General features: G+C 42.9%; 1 protein-coding gene across 1 annotated transcript in view; it reads right to left on the bottom strand.

Moving 5' to 3' along the window:
* Positions 1–15673, bottom strand: part of ADGRB3 (adhesion G protein-coupled receptor B3) — a 564982-nt gene that overhangs the window by 339986 nt on the left and 209323 nt on the right. Inside the window, exons 4-6 of the mRNA XM_066612423.1 lie at positions 8411–8575; positions 3932–4096; positions 1420–1584 (exon numbers count right to left, since the gene is read on the bottom strand). Of these exons, the coding sequence (XP_066468520.1) occupies positions 1420–1584; positions 3932–4096; positions 8411–8575 (495 nt within the window). The remainder of the gene's footprint in view (positions 1–1419; positions 1585–3931; positions 4097–8410; positions 8576–15673) is intronic.

Below are 15673 nucleotides of genomic sequence, written 5' to 3'. Positions count from 1 at the left end.
GCTAGCACTGACACTGTACCAGTGCTAAGGGCTGCAGATGTGCCTTACAGCATGTTTGTGACACTCAGAGCCAGTGGTGGACTGGTGCTAAGAGCTCAGGATTGGGCTCTGAGTCACTCTGCTTTCACCCCCAAAAGGGGATTGCTGTGTGAGTTCCCAAATAGCAACACTCTTCCTCAAAAAACTGAGTATGCATTTCAACCCAAAGAGCATGTATGGTGCCTGGCTGTTGTTTTGCTTCTGCAGCTGCAACAAGCTCTGAAGGTGAGAACGCGAAACCACTTTACAGGCACCTGAAGAAACTTAGCATTTTGCCTCCCCACCAGGAACGCCAGTGGCACCTCTGACCCCACTCTTGCTAGAGGGTCCAGGAGGATATCATGATGGTGTTGAAACCTGCTAAAAGGTCCAACATTTTATGGTTGCTCCACTTTATGTGCCATTTTATGGTTGCTCCACTCCTACCTTTCAGGAAGACTGGCTTGTGAGGTCTCACAGGGTTCCGTTGGGTCTCCTATGCTATTTAACTTCTACATGAATCTGCTGAGAGAAATTGTCCAGGGATGGAGGCAGTAGTTGAAGTGCAGTTTCAGCAGTATACTGATGACACCCAACCCTATCTCTAATTTCCACCGGGCACCAGGGAGGCTCTGAAGTTTCTGAATCAGCATCTGACAGCTGTGAAGGACTGGATTGTACTAATAAATTGAAACATAATTTAGGCAAGACAGAGGTACTGTTGGTCAGTAAGGAAGTGGATTTACATTCCATGGATTTACAACCTGTTTGTCTCCCCCCTTGAATGATCAGGTTCACAGTTTGGGAGTGCTCCTAAACCCAGCCCTGATCCTGGATGGCAACTGCTGTGACTACTACCAGGAGTGCTTTTGTCCATCATTGGCAGATATGTCAGCTGTGGACTTTTCTTTGGAAAGCAGCTGTGGCTACAGTAATCCACGTCTTTAGCCATGTCTCATTTAGACTTTTGTAATACACTCTATTTCGGGCTGCCCTTCAAACTGTTCAGAATCTTCAACAGGTCCGAAGTGCAGCAGCCAGAGTGCTTTCGAGCACTAATTCATTGGGGCATATTACACTGGTACTCTGTGTGCTGTGCTGGCTCCCACGATGCTTCTGAACACACCTCAAATTACTGTACTTTGCTGTGTTTTATTTTTGGTCACGCCGCATATTGAATTCTGTTTCTGCTTTATTTGGTTGGTTTGTTCTGAAGTTTCATTGGGTTGTTAATCTGCTTTTATTTAAATTGTAAGCTACCATGGTAACATCCTATTGGAGTAGAAAAGTGCACTATACATTTCTTTAAACAAACAAACAAATAAATAAATAAAGCTGATTGTGTTCTGTTAGGGACCCATCCTGAATGGGTATCATCTAAACATGATGCCTGCTTCTTACCTGGGCATCTTTGTTCACTGCATCGTCTGACCTCCTCTCCCGCTCCTTCACACTGTTGCCCTGTTACAGCAGCTCCTTGACATATTCTTATTCGTTTCTCCCAGCCACCATCGCATGACTTGGAACACCCGCTCCAATGGCCCCAGTGATTCCATTGGCCATTAGCTGCTTGGAAGAATATAATAGTCAGGATACCAACAAACTGTACAGTTGCAAATGTTCAGGTAGAAAGAGGTTCAGGCACCCAACCCACTTTAAACCAACCCACAAGATTTAACCTGAGACATTACTTTTTCCCTTAACCCTGTCTGTCTAGAGAAAAAGCTCAGTGTCTCCTGGCCCAGCTCATGGTCAACTTTAAATGAGCAGCTATTTACACTAATTAATATATGCAACAGTATATCATCATAGGTGGCAAAGCCTGGCAAACAAAGAAAGAAAATTGTAAATATAAATGCAAATGTGTAAAAGCTAAGGAAAATTAAGAGAACACTGTTGGCATGACAAAAGCAAAGCACATAAAACTCCAGTTGATTTCAATGGCTGAAATTTAAGTATGTACTTAAATTTGCTACTGAGATCAATCTATTGTTCACATCTATTATGCTTTTCTCAATATGATTTTCATTAACACTTCTGTATTGTATCATTCTATACAAATATTCATATAAAAAGCTAAGGAAAAAAATCCCTATAATCTGTTTATAATAGTTGAAAGAATTACTGTTTGCTGCTTTTGCTTCATTCTGCAGATAAACCTGTATTTTTTTAAACCTTTCAAATGTCTTTCTAGAAATACATTTTTAAAATGTTCTCAAATATGTTTAAAACAGAAAATGACTCACAGCTCAAATGTATCCTTTCACTCCCCCCCCCCCCCCGCTGATGCAACCATGCTGCTGCAATCGGTGGGGGAGCAGTCCCAGAGTTCTTCTCCAGATAAGCCTCTGGCACCCAAATGGGTTCTTCCTAGTCCTTCACTGGTTATTTGGTTAACACAAATCTGAGTGTACCTAGGAAATCAGACCAAGGGCTGGAAGGGGAATAGGTTATCGGGGGCACTGCTGCCAGCAATACTGCCCCTTTCCAGGCTTTGTTCTGATCCCACTATGCCCCAGTCTACTGGAGCAGTCTCCCTCCCTGTCTCCCCGGTCCTCTCCCTCTCTGTCCCATTCTACTCCCTCCCCACCTCCCTTCCACTCCCTTGCACTGACTTACTGACATCCACTGGCATGGAGTCGCAGCTATTTTTGCAGCGGCAGGCTGGGTTAGTGATACAGCTTGTTGCCTTTTGAGACAGCCACAAAGGAGTTTATGCTGCTAGTTTCAGCAGCCCAAGACCCATATAGGATAGAGCAGTGTTTCTCAACGTGTGTCCTCCACTGTACCACTTCACATGGTCCACCTTTTTGAAGTACTACCAGAAATAACTGGCAATGATATCATTGCCAGTTACTTCTGAGTTGGGAGGCCAGATGCAATGCAACAAATACCAGCATGCTCAGGATGGGCAGGAGGGCTTTTACAAATTTGGAAAAGCATGCTTTGGAGCCTCCTACCACTGTTTGTTGTGTCATATTTCTGGTCTTGCTGCTGGGCAGCGTCCAGGGGTCCTGTAAGTATCACCTTAAGTACCACTGTTGGTACCTATACAACTGGTTGAGAAACACTGGGATAGACCATCATTCTTATGAAGGAATCATAGCCTTCCTATAATCAAGTATCTGATAACAGGATCACATTATCAAGGAATGTATGAATTTTGGATTTCCCTACATTAGTATAACTTGATGGCTGCTCCCAGATTTAGTACCAAGAGTAATCCATCCAAGTAATCATTCTAAAATCAAGCCATCTGAATTTCATTTTCAATGCCATACTTATGCCACACATTGAATCAACACATTGAATTCGTGGTTGGTCTGTGGAACTCCTTGTCATAGGATATGATGATGGCATCAGGCCTAGATGCCTTTAAAAGGGGATTGGACCAATTTCTCGAGGAAAAATCCATTACAGGTTACAAGCCATGATGTGTATGTGTAACCTCCTGATTTTAGAAATGGGCTATGTCAGAATGCCAGATGCAAGGGAGGGCACCAGGATGCAGGTCTTTTGCTGTCTTGTGTGCTCCCTGGGGCATTTGGTGGGCTGCTGTGAGATACAGGAAGCTGGACTAGATGGGCCTATGACCTGATCCAGAAGGTCTCTTCTTATGTTTTTAACAGAACTTCTCAGGAGTGCCTTATGATGAGTGAGGGACACCTTTCCCTTGGCAGGTTAAATATATGTCAGGGTATCAGACATGGCAAAGCTTGTGCAGCAAAGTGTCAGAACAAACCCCTTGAATTAATTTAGATTGTGAACCTACTGGGGACAGGGAACCACATTTTCACTTATTTCGCTCTGTAAACTGCATTGTGAACTTGTCACAAAATATTCTGAAACACACAGCTCTCCTTATGTGAAATAAGTTCTTCTTCACTGTTCTCCTTGCAAAGGCTGCATGTACCTGTGCATTCAGGGTTGTAACACTCCCTGCTTTCAGCCCATGGGCCTCTGCACTCTGAGCCTCCATGAGCAGCTGCCGTGCACTGTCGACTTCTCTGCTGTGTGCCATTCGAACACGTCACTGAGCACTGACTCCAAGCACTCCACTCTTGCCACTGTCCATCCACTATCATAATGCACACAAAACAAAAACACAAATACAGCCTCTGTTACCAGCAAGACCCGTGAGGGGTTTTGTTGTTTAGTAGAGATGATTCATTTTATGTTTACAAATGGCACTTGCACTTTAAGATATTTTCCAAGTCAGTGATTCCACCAGAAAACATAGAGGGAACATGATTGCAGTGTGGCAGGCATTATAGAGATAATATGTAGAGCTTTAGAGCAGGGAGGAAAGAGAAGCTGCAGGGAAAGGGAGAGCTGGATCAGTTCAGGGGGCACACAAACTGGTCATCCTTTCAATGGGATTTGGGGGAAGATGGGTCATTGAATTCTAATGTGATCCTCTCTTCCACACAGTACTCATGAAAGAAGACAGTGGACATCATGATGTGTACATACAATCATATTAATTGCATGGGAGGAAATGTGGATTTTAGCTCTATGGTGCCCTTATCTGGAAGTACATCCTGATGAATTCAGTGGAACTGGTTTTTGAGCATAGGACTGGGTTGTGTGATTGTGGGTCTCTTCATTTTTTCTGGTATTCAACTTTATCAAAATTCATGCTGTATATAAAGGTGATCAGCTTCACTGTTGCATAAATACTATCGACAGTTTATGAAAACGTCTCAGTTTCTCCCCCCATTCTTCAGCGGTGGACCTCCCATTATGTTTAATGGGGCAAATGCCCCAGGCACGAGCCTCTAGGACCCTGCAGAAGCCTCTCTGAGGTTCCCGACGGGGTTGGAAACTGTGTTTCCGGTTTTCCGGAACCACAGTTTACAGCTTCGGGGAAGCCTCAGGAAGCTTCCCCGACACAGGCTTGAGTCATGCAAGGCTCCGTGAACCTCAGGTGAGTGGGGGAGAGGCGGATTTCCACACAGGGGGTGGCGACAGCCCATGGGGGCGCCATTGTGGACCTTTGCCACAGGGCGCAGAGCTGGGGAGGTCCACCACTTGCCGCTATTACAAAATAATCTTGTTTATCTTATATTGCTGATAGCATTGTCCCAATCCTAGAATATCCTCCTAGAGGAGAAGAGACAGATGGCTGTTCTCACTTGTTAAGAGAAAAATAAGGCCATTCAAAGGACCACAGTACGAAGCTCTATCAAAGTCCTATCACAGGTATAAGTACATCTGAATGGATGACACTCATTTCTCATTAATCTGCTTAAGAGCACAATCCTATGGTTGCCCTGTGCTGACAGAACTCATGCTGCCAGAATTTGCTGTCATGGGCTTCCATTCTGCTGCAAACAAAAAGAAGTGTGGAACATGCTGGGGGACATTTGGGGCATTCCGAGATGGATTGGGGAGGGAAGAGTGCTAGGAGTGGCTAAGAGACTGTCTCAGAGACAGTTGAGAATACCAGATCCTATGCCCCATTTTTTGGCACACCCCACTTGTCTCTGTTTCTGTCTTTGGGCATACACCAGCAAAGTGGCTGATGTATTTCCAAGGAGACCCACAGGCAATCAGGCAGCCTACCAGAGGGTAAGTTTATTTTTTTTTAAATGATTTATTTTTTTTTTAATTTACAGGCTGTCTGATGTTTTACTTATGGGTTTGTTTGTTTTTTTACTTGTGGGCTGTCTGATTGCCCTCTCCCATTGGCATGCCTTCATACAATGCGGGGTATAGGATTGGGCAGTGAGGCTGCAATCATGAACACACTTAATAGGGAATAATCTCCACAGACTACAGTGGAAGTAACATGCATAGGATTGCACTGCACATTGATAAATTACAACAGGGAATTTTTAGAAATGTTTACGTTATATATTAGAAAAATTATTAAATGTTTCTGATAGTGAGTAGAAAGCTAGATATGAATTCAAGAGCAGGACAGAACAGAAGAGTCATTAAAAATCACAGCAGCATTTTTTTTTAAACTGTTTTTACATGGAGATCAACAGCAATATGATATACAGCACATATTTATTCTAAAGGCTTAGGAGACACACAAAATGATTGGACAATCAAAGGTTTGGATAAATGGAAGGGCTATTTACACAGAATTATGCAGACAAGAGGTTTGTTCGAGACACAAAATAATCACACAGTTATACAATATATATTTATGTTCCATTATCATCCTTTGAATTATGCCTTTTAAAAAAACTAAACCAAAAAGACACACAAAGCTGACAATCAACAAAACTGTACTCTTCAAAAGAGTAACACCTGACTCTTCAAAACAAGTAAGTGAAGTTAATCAGAACATTTACAAAGCCTCAAAATATAGATGTTTACAGAAGACTATGAAAGACTACATCTTGCCTAGTAGAAAACTGGAGAAGACACCCCAGATATGGACACAGAGTAGATTCACTCTGGTTGTGGCCTCACACAAAAGTGAAAGCATTACAGAAGTTGCCTTTCACCACTTCCTAGTTCAAACTAACCGCAGTATGACATTACAAAGAACAGGGCGGGCCAAACAATGATTATAGACTATGACTTATGTGTATGAAACATGATTATGCAGTGTGAAATTGGTTCAAATGAATAGTTATGGAGTCACCAAACCATTTGTACTTGCTAAATGGCTCTGGTACTTTTATTTTTTAATGTTGCTTTATACCATGGGGCTTGTTGCCATTTTTAAATATGTATTAAACCATAGTATTACAAGCAAAACCACAGTACATGTGATGTTTTCAAATATTTACTCATCAGCTTACAAGTGACTTGGAAGAAAGGTTATTGGACTAATAACACTTGGACATGGCAGCTTATAATTCATATTCTTAGAATAGATGTTGCCCCAGCTGTGATGCGCACTCAATGGAATTATGCTTCTCATTCAGCTCTCACAGTGGAAGAGCTGACAAAATTTTCACATATCCTTTGGACACCATATTTGCAGTCTGACGTAGAACTGTTTTTGTTCCAATGACCCTCCCTTGTTCCCCACTGTTATCTAATAACAGGTACTGAATATAAATAGACTAATGCACATTATGAATCAGACATACACAAAATTTATCAGTGGGTGGTGAAAACTGTATGCAATAAATATATCTCAATAATATTAAATTCCAGCCTTCAGAAGGAATAATTCCCCCTCCAGTTCTTACTAATTCTGATAAATCTTGCATTTGTTCATGATCTACTTATTTACCTCTCCCCCTTCTCTCTTTTGCCACATTTTTGCAAACATTGACAGCTTCTCAATCTAATTCCTTGATTGAGTTGCAATCGCCTTCCCTATAACAGTGCATAATCCATACTGATCTACACAATTTCTACTGCTCTTTGGGAGTGGCTTGGGGGACATTGCAAGAGATTGTATCAGTAAGGGGCTTGGAAATCCCCACTGTTTGAGTAGAACTCAGCTTGTGGCTCTATTTTTTACCTTTCTTCTCCCCATGCCACCTCACACAAACTACTATAGTTTAAAAAAATAACTTGCCAGGTGGTCCCAAGCTGCGGTCCTTGCAAGACCCCAGCTTGGAACCAGTACATTTTAAAAGAACATATTCTCCTGCATGATCTTACCTTCCACTTAGAGCTGTGATGTATCCCATAAACACTTCTTCTGCATCCCATGGCCAACAGAAGTGTAGGTGGGTGGATATGGAGTTGGTGAGTACGCTGAGGATTGTCTGTGTTGTGGTGCCCAGGTTGTGGAGCTCATCACCACAAGATGCTCATGTGGCATGCTCTTATTTGAAGAATCTACTTCTAATTAAGACAGCTTTGTTCTCACAGGCCTGTGGCACACAAAGCACTTGCAATTGTCACTGCCTTCATGTTTGTGCCGTCTCTATAATTTCTGTTTTGAGGAACTGGAAGGTTATTGTTTTGTGTGTATGTGTGTGTGCGTGTTTTTGTTTTTGCTCCTGATTCTGATACACTTTTAACATCTGTTAAAGGCATTATTGTTCGTTAATTTATTGTTATGTTATAAATTTTATCTGATAGCTGCCTTGGGCATTCTACTTGATGGGACAGAAGGGCAGGATATATATAATTTACAGCACTAACCTATGCATGTCTCACTCAGAAGTAAGCTCCACTGAGTTCAATGGGACTTACTTCCAGGTAAGTGTGTATAGGATTGCAGCTGTAATAAACAGACAAAATAAAAAGCCCAGAGAGGCCTTTCAGTGCATGGAACTATTTGCATTGTTCTGTTGACACCATTTATCTCCCCTTTTGAATGAGCGCAACAGAGTACTGTATTAGCCTTCTTAGTATCTCTGGAAAACTACAGGAATAGATTTTAGGCTCAAGCTACACAAAAAAAACCACAAAGGAATGATGCTGGAAAAAAATGTAAGTAGCAAACAGTTGTTCTATATATGCTCACCAGGACAAAGAGCAATATTGCAAGGCTTATGCTGGGTTTCAGGTCCATCACATGATCTTCCCCCATACTGGGGAGGTATACATGACCTTGTCCTAGTTCTTTGGCCTCGACCACAAGTGAATGAGCACAAACTCCAAGGTGACCACTCCTCCCAAACTCCATGTACTGTAACAAAGCAAAGAGGCTTTAACAAGAAAAGAACATGAGCAACCAAATGGGTTTAAAACAAGTACAGTAAAATTAAAAGAGAGATTATTTAACCAGCATCAGCGGCGAGGGAAAGAAACCACAAAGCAGTGTTTTCACCATTTACAAATATCAGTAAATTCACACTTAGAGTGCTATTGTATTTGTTAGACTAGTGCTATCTCCGACACTGATTACCAAGCCAGGATATGATGATGGCAGCCCTGCATGCTCCACATATGGATAATCAAATATAGTCAACAGGACTCACAAGTATGTAAATATATACAGAATTACATGACCTGAATCCAGACCAGACATCATGTGTTCTCCAAAGCACACACATGTGTGGTCTGTTGTGTGGTCCTGTGAAGAGAACAGATTTACTTGCACAGAGTACATGTGCATAGAGATCTGCTTCTTCCACTAAAATGAACTTGGACCATAAATGTTTGGGTGTTACATAGATGGGACAGATCTTCTAGACCTGTATGGAACACTGAGCTAGTGTACCGGGTTTTTTTTTTCAGGTAACAAAGGATACCTTACAATGGCCCTAAATATGTGACACTAAATACATGGTTAATTTCGAGTCACAAGAATTTCAAAATCGTATGACATATACACAGCACACAGCTAGCAGGTGGAATGTGGGATCACGAGATGTGGTAGTGTGGTCAGTAAAAGAGGATTGGACAAATTCATGGAGGACAGGTCAGTCAATGGCTACTATTCATGATGGCTAAATACTACCTCCAGGTTCAGCAGCAGTTTAAGAACTGCAGTTGTAGGAGAGAGGCATGCCTTTCCTGTTTGTGGGATTTCAAGAGGCAGCTGGCAGGCCATTGTGGAAAACAGGATGTTCTCAATGTGGTGGCAAAGCTGGGTCTAGGATTCAACTGTGGTTATTATGACTGAATATTATGCAGTTATTATGACTGAATAGTCCTCCACACAAAAAATCATCTCCATGCAGCATAAAAGAAATCAAATATTGGGGTTCTCTTCTCATTGTCATACTAGTTTCTTTTTACATTTATTTATTTTTATTTATTATGATATTTTTAGACCGCCTTTCTCAATACGCTCAGGGCAGTTTACATAGGAAGGCTGAACTTAAATTCATTTTATGCAAGAAAATTTTTCTATAAAGAAATCAGTGCAGGGCTGACTTTTGCCAAGTTTGCCATGCAGGGCAGGGGGCTCGGAGGGGAGAAACTTTTATACTTTCATGGGAAAATCCAAAACTGACAACAATTTGGAAGGTAGGAAAGTGACTTATCAACAGTGGTGGGACAGCAGTATTTGTTATTTTCTATTTACTCAAAAAATAGTGCTATATACAGTATGAAGGCAGCAACTGCAGCAGCACTTCAGTGTTAACTGCTTATACTCCCAAATAATTGCCATATTTCCCAGAATGCATTGGGGAAAGCTCTACTAGTGCATAAAATGACAGCCTCACAAACAAAAAGCAGCTGCCAAATGCAGATATGGCACTGTCCTTCAGTTTTTTTAAAAAATAGATTATTTCCACATCAGTGTTTCTGCTAGGCTCCTTCCTCAGACCAAAGATTGGTGTCACTTTTATGGATACCCCTATACATGTGACCACCTCTTCTATTGCAGCCACTTGCCACTAGTAGAGCAGTGGTGAAAATGGAGGAAGAATTTCAGCCTAGGACTAGAAAGCACATTTAGTCATGTGGGCCCTCACCCTGCAGTCTGTATTACCCAGGTAGAGACTCAGGACCTCAATGCAAAATAAGCCTAAGGATGCCTGACATCCTTTGTACTGTGTCCGATGACTACTGTAAGTGCCATCAAGAAGTGACCGCTCCCCACAAATCTTTTCTTTTGTCATTCAGCCCATAAGTATTAATGCTACCTATTAAAAGGATTGTATTCTCTGTTTATAGTCGAGGCATGTACAAAATACTGTCTAACAGCCCAATCCTGAGCTGCCCGGGGGTGCCCAGCCTCAGCGGCACCGAGAACAGCTGCCACCGGATCCCGCATGCCCCGGGCCACCGTGGAAGGCACGTTGGGAGAAAGGGGCTTTCGTACGAGCATTGTACGAGTGTGTCAAGGGAAACATGACAAGTGGATCCAGAATTATCCCTATTCAAATGATGGGTAAGTATGCTGAATCAGTGTGCAGTGGAATAACAGGGCCACACTTACCTGTCATATCCTTGGGTGCATCTTGCTTATGCATGTAACTGGCATGCTTCCATGTAGAGTCCAATGCATGCAGGCCTGTTAATAAGTGAGCTCCCTGGCAAAATTCTGATACAAAGATAATAATGCAACTGGTTCTGTGCATCGTGGACTCCAGATGGGCATGTATCAGCTATGCTTATGCAATTACATCCAAAATGTGTGAGGTGGACCCAGAGGTTATGTAGTCACACCTGAGAATTTAGCAGGAATGTAGTTCTTCATACAATACATAATGCATATGCTGCCACATGACAATGATCACCACTAGCTTAGATGCCTTTAAGGGGGCATGAGATAAAGGGATGAAGGACAAGTGCCTGAATGACTACTAGTTATGATGGCGATATTCTACCTCCACAGATAATATATCTCCAAACAACAGAAGCAGCAGTAGGACAAGCCTATTTGTGTACATGTCCTATTTCTGACTGGGTTTCCCGGTGCTTCTGGCTAGCCACAGTGGGAAACAGGGATGCTGGACTAGATGAAATTTTGGTCCCAAACAGCAGAGCTCCTGTGTTCTTATGCACACTACACTCTTGACTTTTTTCTGACACATAAATAAGACTGAGGGTGCAATCCTAACCTGTGCTGGAACATGCAGGCTGATTGGCCTGTGCTGTATCCAGTGCAGGTTTGGTGTGACCTGGGGCACAACATGGAGTAAGGGGGTTTTAGTCCCCTTACCCTGAGCAATGCCACAGGCAGCGCTATGCTTGGATCTGTACCTACGATTTCGCAGGCGCAAATCCGAGCAGCCCAAGTAATTTTGCTTGGTTCTGGGACGGGTTGGGATCTGGTCTGCACCACTGTGGCCTGCTCCATCCCCTAATAATAATAAATAATAAAACTTTTTTTGTTTTTTTGTTAGGATTGTGCCCTACCTGGGCACAATCCGCCTCCAGGCAACCCTTCCCCTGCCCTGAAACGCCCCCTCCCCACTTCCATTCCTCCCTCCTTCTGCCCTCTCCCACCCCCTGTCCCGGTTTGCCCGGACCGGCACAAACCTACCTCCTCTGGGTGCGGGGCCAGCTCCGCAAGGAACACGGATGTGTGCTGGCCTATCCAACTCCTGAGTCATCATGAACGTGCTTACAGCACATTTGTGATAGCTGGGAGCTAGCACAAACGATTTGTGCTGGCTCCCAAGAAAGTTAGGATTGCATTGTGAGTTGACCACTGCCAGGGCAGTCAGCAGACAAGAACCATGAAGTAAGAGAGTTCAGGATTCTGTTCTCACTTCCTCTGGCTTGTGCCTATGGCATCCTTTTGTCGAGATGTTTTTTCTATGCGCAACTCCACTACACTAATTCTTCCTTTTCTTGCATTAGCACAATGGTTTCTTGCATTAGCACAACCCACCCATAGTTAAATTCAATGAATTGGACAAGAAGACGAACTGGTTTGAATGTTGGGGCAAAGCTTTGAAAAGATCAATAAAGTCAATGGGATGTGAACATTGAAACTTCCGTGCAGAGCGGCTGCCGGGAACACTGAGGGGATGGAGATAAAACCGCTTTTGAGAAGATTAATTGAATCTGGGGATTTTGCAGAAGGGAAGCAGAAAATCCTTCTGACAAGAACCGACTGGCCCATGTATGCTTATTATTTATGGGTTTTTTTTTCAAGGCCAAATCAGAATGATTGGTTGCCAAGTTGGTTGCCCAGTGGCTGAAAGTATCCATATCCATAATTATTGATGGACTGAACTACATCTGATGATGAACACGAGTGCACACAGACACAGACACACATTGCTCCCAACTCATTTGCTATTTGTCTTAAGCCTCCAATTCTAGGTGGTATTACACCAGTTTTGGTTTCCCAATTTCCTGACTTAGAGCAAATGATGTAGCCTTTTTTACACATTGCATCCACAGAGACTGGTGTAATCCTGCAATCATATAGGAAGTGCTCAACTGCAGCAAGGTAAAATTCTCTAACAATGAGGAATGCTAGTTCTATGCGGGGGGAAAAATTGTTGTTAAAAAGCCTGTTCAACAAGGGGAAAGTGGTATAATTTTCACACCATTGATTCTGACTGCATAATCCTGAATGTTTTAACAAGCTTGGTGAATCAGGACAGGGATGAAAGTATATACTGTGGTAGGGATGTAAGGTAAGTGAATACAGGAGGGACCAGAGGTCCCCCTGAGTTGCAATCAGAAAGTCCCTTGCTCAACCTCCAGCATCTCTAAGTAAGGCAGAGAACAACTTACTATCAGAAACCTTGGAGTCCTGCTGCCTGTCAATGTTAACAATCCTGAGCTGGATGAATCAAGGGTAGTGTCCCACGAAGTGGGATTTGAAAAATGTACTAGGAATAAAAACTTACCAATGACGCCCCAACCCTCATTTTATTATCTGAGCCCTTAGCGCAGCGTTTCTCAAACTTTGAGGGAGCTTCACTCCCTCAGTAAGTTCTAGTGGGGGACGAGCTAGGGCAGCGACATGATCCCCAGGATGGCGTCACTAAGGGGGCGAGCTTTCCACTTACTTTGAACAATGTTGGGCTGCAGCAGGTTGCAGGAGGTGCGGGGAGCCCTGCGCAGCCCTCCACAGCGCTCCCCCGCTCTTGGAATCTGCAATAAAAGTGGGCGCAAAGCACTTCCATTTTGCAGGAGATGCTTTGCGCCTGCTTTTATTGCAGATTCCAAGAGTCAGGGAGCGCTGCAGAAGGCTGTGCAGGGCTCCCCTCACCTCCTGCAGCCTCCAGCAGCCCTACATTCAAAGTAAGTGCAAAGCATCCCCCTCACCCCCTTAGCAACGCGATCCTGGGGACTGCATCACTGCCTCCCTCCCCTTCCCCCGCTCCTTAAAGGAATGGTGAAGCGTTACATGAACTGGTGGGTCGCGACCCATCACTTTGAGAACCACTGCCTTAGGGGATAATTCCTACGCATATTTTAAATTTTCCTCCATAATTACCAGTGCCAAAATGAAAACATATATTTTTTTTTCTAGTTCAGATTTCTCATTCCGTGCTAAGTGGTACACATGCAGACATATTGAATATGTGCCCAGGTAATTTTATCAACTATGAATAACAATTGTCCTGAAAGCTCATTGCTTATTTAGATAAAGTATGTCTTTGTAACTCAAACATTTTACTTCCATATATAAATTTATGCTCAGCTGCAGTCATATCTTCCTTCACTATGAAGGAAGATAGACTATGAAGGAGCAAGACTATGAAATCATTAACTAGCCTTTGGAACTCATGCTCCTGTTTCCCATCTCCTCTCAAGATGTGTGCAGTTCTTCCTCCTACATTAACCACAATTAAATGCTAAGCAGGACACCCCAGAATCTTAACAAAGATTAAAAAGCATGTTCAGATCCTAATTAAATGGTTAGCATCAGTAGCATACCAAGGGAGGGGAGAGGAGTCTGCCACAGGGGCATGCTATAAAGGGATGCCAGCATGTCTGTCACTTTGAATGCTAGGTAGATCTGACCTCCCCTGGGGAGGTGGTGAACAGGTCTACCAATGGCTTTGCACAGCCAAGGATGGGGCAGTGGGAGGAGCCTCCCTTGGATACCAGTGGCACTAGGTATGCTACTGGTTAGCACTGACATTGGTTAAAGTCAGTACTGATGTTTCCCTTAAACAAGGTTAAAGTGGTAGGGGAAATTTATCCATCAGAACAGTTGACAGTAGCAGCAGATGTTCCCAAGGCTGGCTCCCTATTTTGTAATTATGGTCAAGAGGAGCACCAGCATTATATGTGTCTGCATCAGCCCATGTCTTCCTATGAAAATCTGGCCATTGTCATATATGGAGCTGAACCAAAGAAGCAGACAGAGATAAGCATCTGTGTTCCTTGAGATTCCTTCCTGGGGTTAGGCACGCTAGTTGACAATGAACCATTGGCTACTGTGGCCATAGGTAATAGACATTCTGTGGTATTCATTAAAATTTATCCATTAAAATTAATGTAATTTCTTTAACCACTCACCACTGAATAACTGTCAATTTATACATGGATGTTTGGGAGAAAAAGCAGACTAGGAACAAAACTGCAGATGTAATCTACCATCCAACCCACAGAAAACAGATAAGCAGCAATAAGCTCCCTGTCTCCATCATCCCCTCTACTGCTACCGTGCTCTGTGGTGAGTCAGCATGTGATGAAGAGCTTCACACAACCATCTTACCTTGACTTGGAACTAACATGGTCTTTGTCCCATGGTCACTATGCACTGAGTGGTGAGATGTGAAAAGGCCTTTGGTAAAATTTTGTTTATGTTACCAGGGTTCAAAAGGCAATTGGTTCAAAATTTTTAACCAACCTCTTTCTTATTCAGGGAAAGAATCCCAGGGTGTTTTAGTCATACAGGTACCATGTCACTGATTATGGTACAATTGTAAACTTCATCCATCTTGATATACCCACAATGACAGTTTTCATAATCATTTATCTCAGTGTGAAAAAGAGGTGAGGCAACAGCCTTTCAGTGCCCCAAGACTTTTTAATGTCTGAGGGCCCAATCCTATCCAGTTTTCCAGAGCCAGTGCAGCTGTAGCAGTGGTCATGCACTGCATCCTGTGACAGTGAGGCAGTCACAGAGAGCTCCTTAAGGTATGGGAACATTTGTTCCCTTACGTTGGGGCTGCATTGCGGCTTCAATGGTGCTGAAAAAGTTGGATAGGATTGGGCCCTGAATCCCCTCAGCTTCAGATTAACATTTTGGACATGTAAACCATTAAGAGATGAAAGCACATTATGCAGCTGTAATCTCAAATGACATAAAAGTGACATAAGAGATATTTCTTTGAAAATATGGGAGGTAAAAAAAAAGAGAAAATATCCCCAGCATCTCACAAACAGTTCCAAAAACGAATGCACAATA

The sequence above is a fragment of the Tiliqua scincoides genome, chromosome 1, assembly GCF_035046505.1.
Source record: "Tiliqua scincoides isolate rTilSci1 chromosome 1, rTilSci1.hap2, whole genome shotgun sequence".
NCBI lineage: Eukaryota > Metazoa > Chordata > Lepidosauria > Squamata > Scincidae > Tiliqua > Tiliqua scincoides.
The sequence above is the reverse complement of the archived record's forward strand: the minus strand, read 5'-3'. Positions and strand labels throughout refer to the sequence as shown.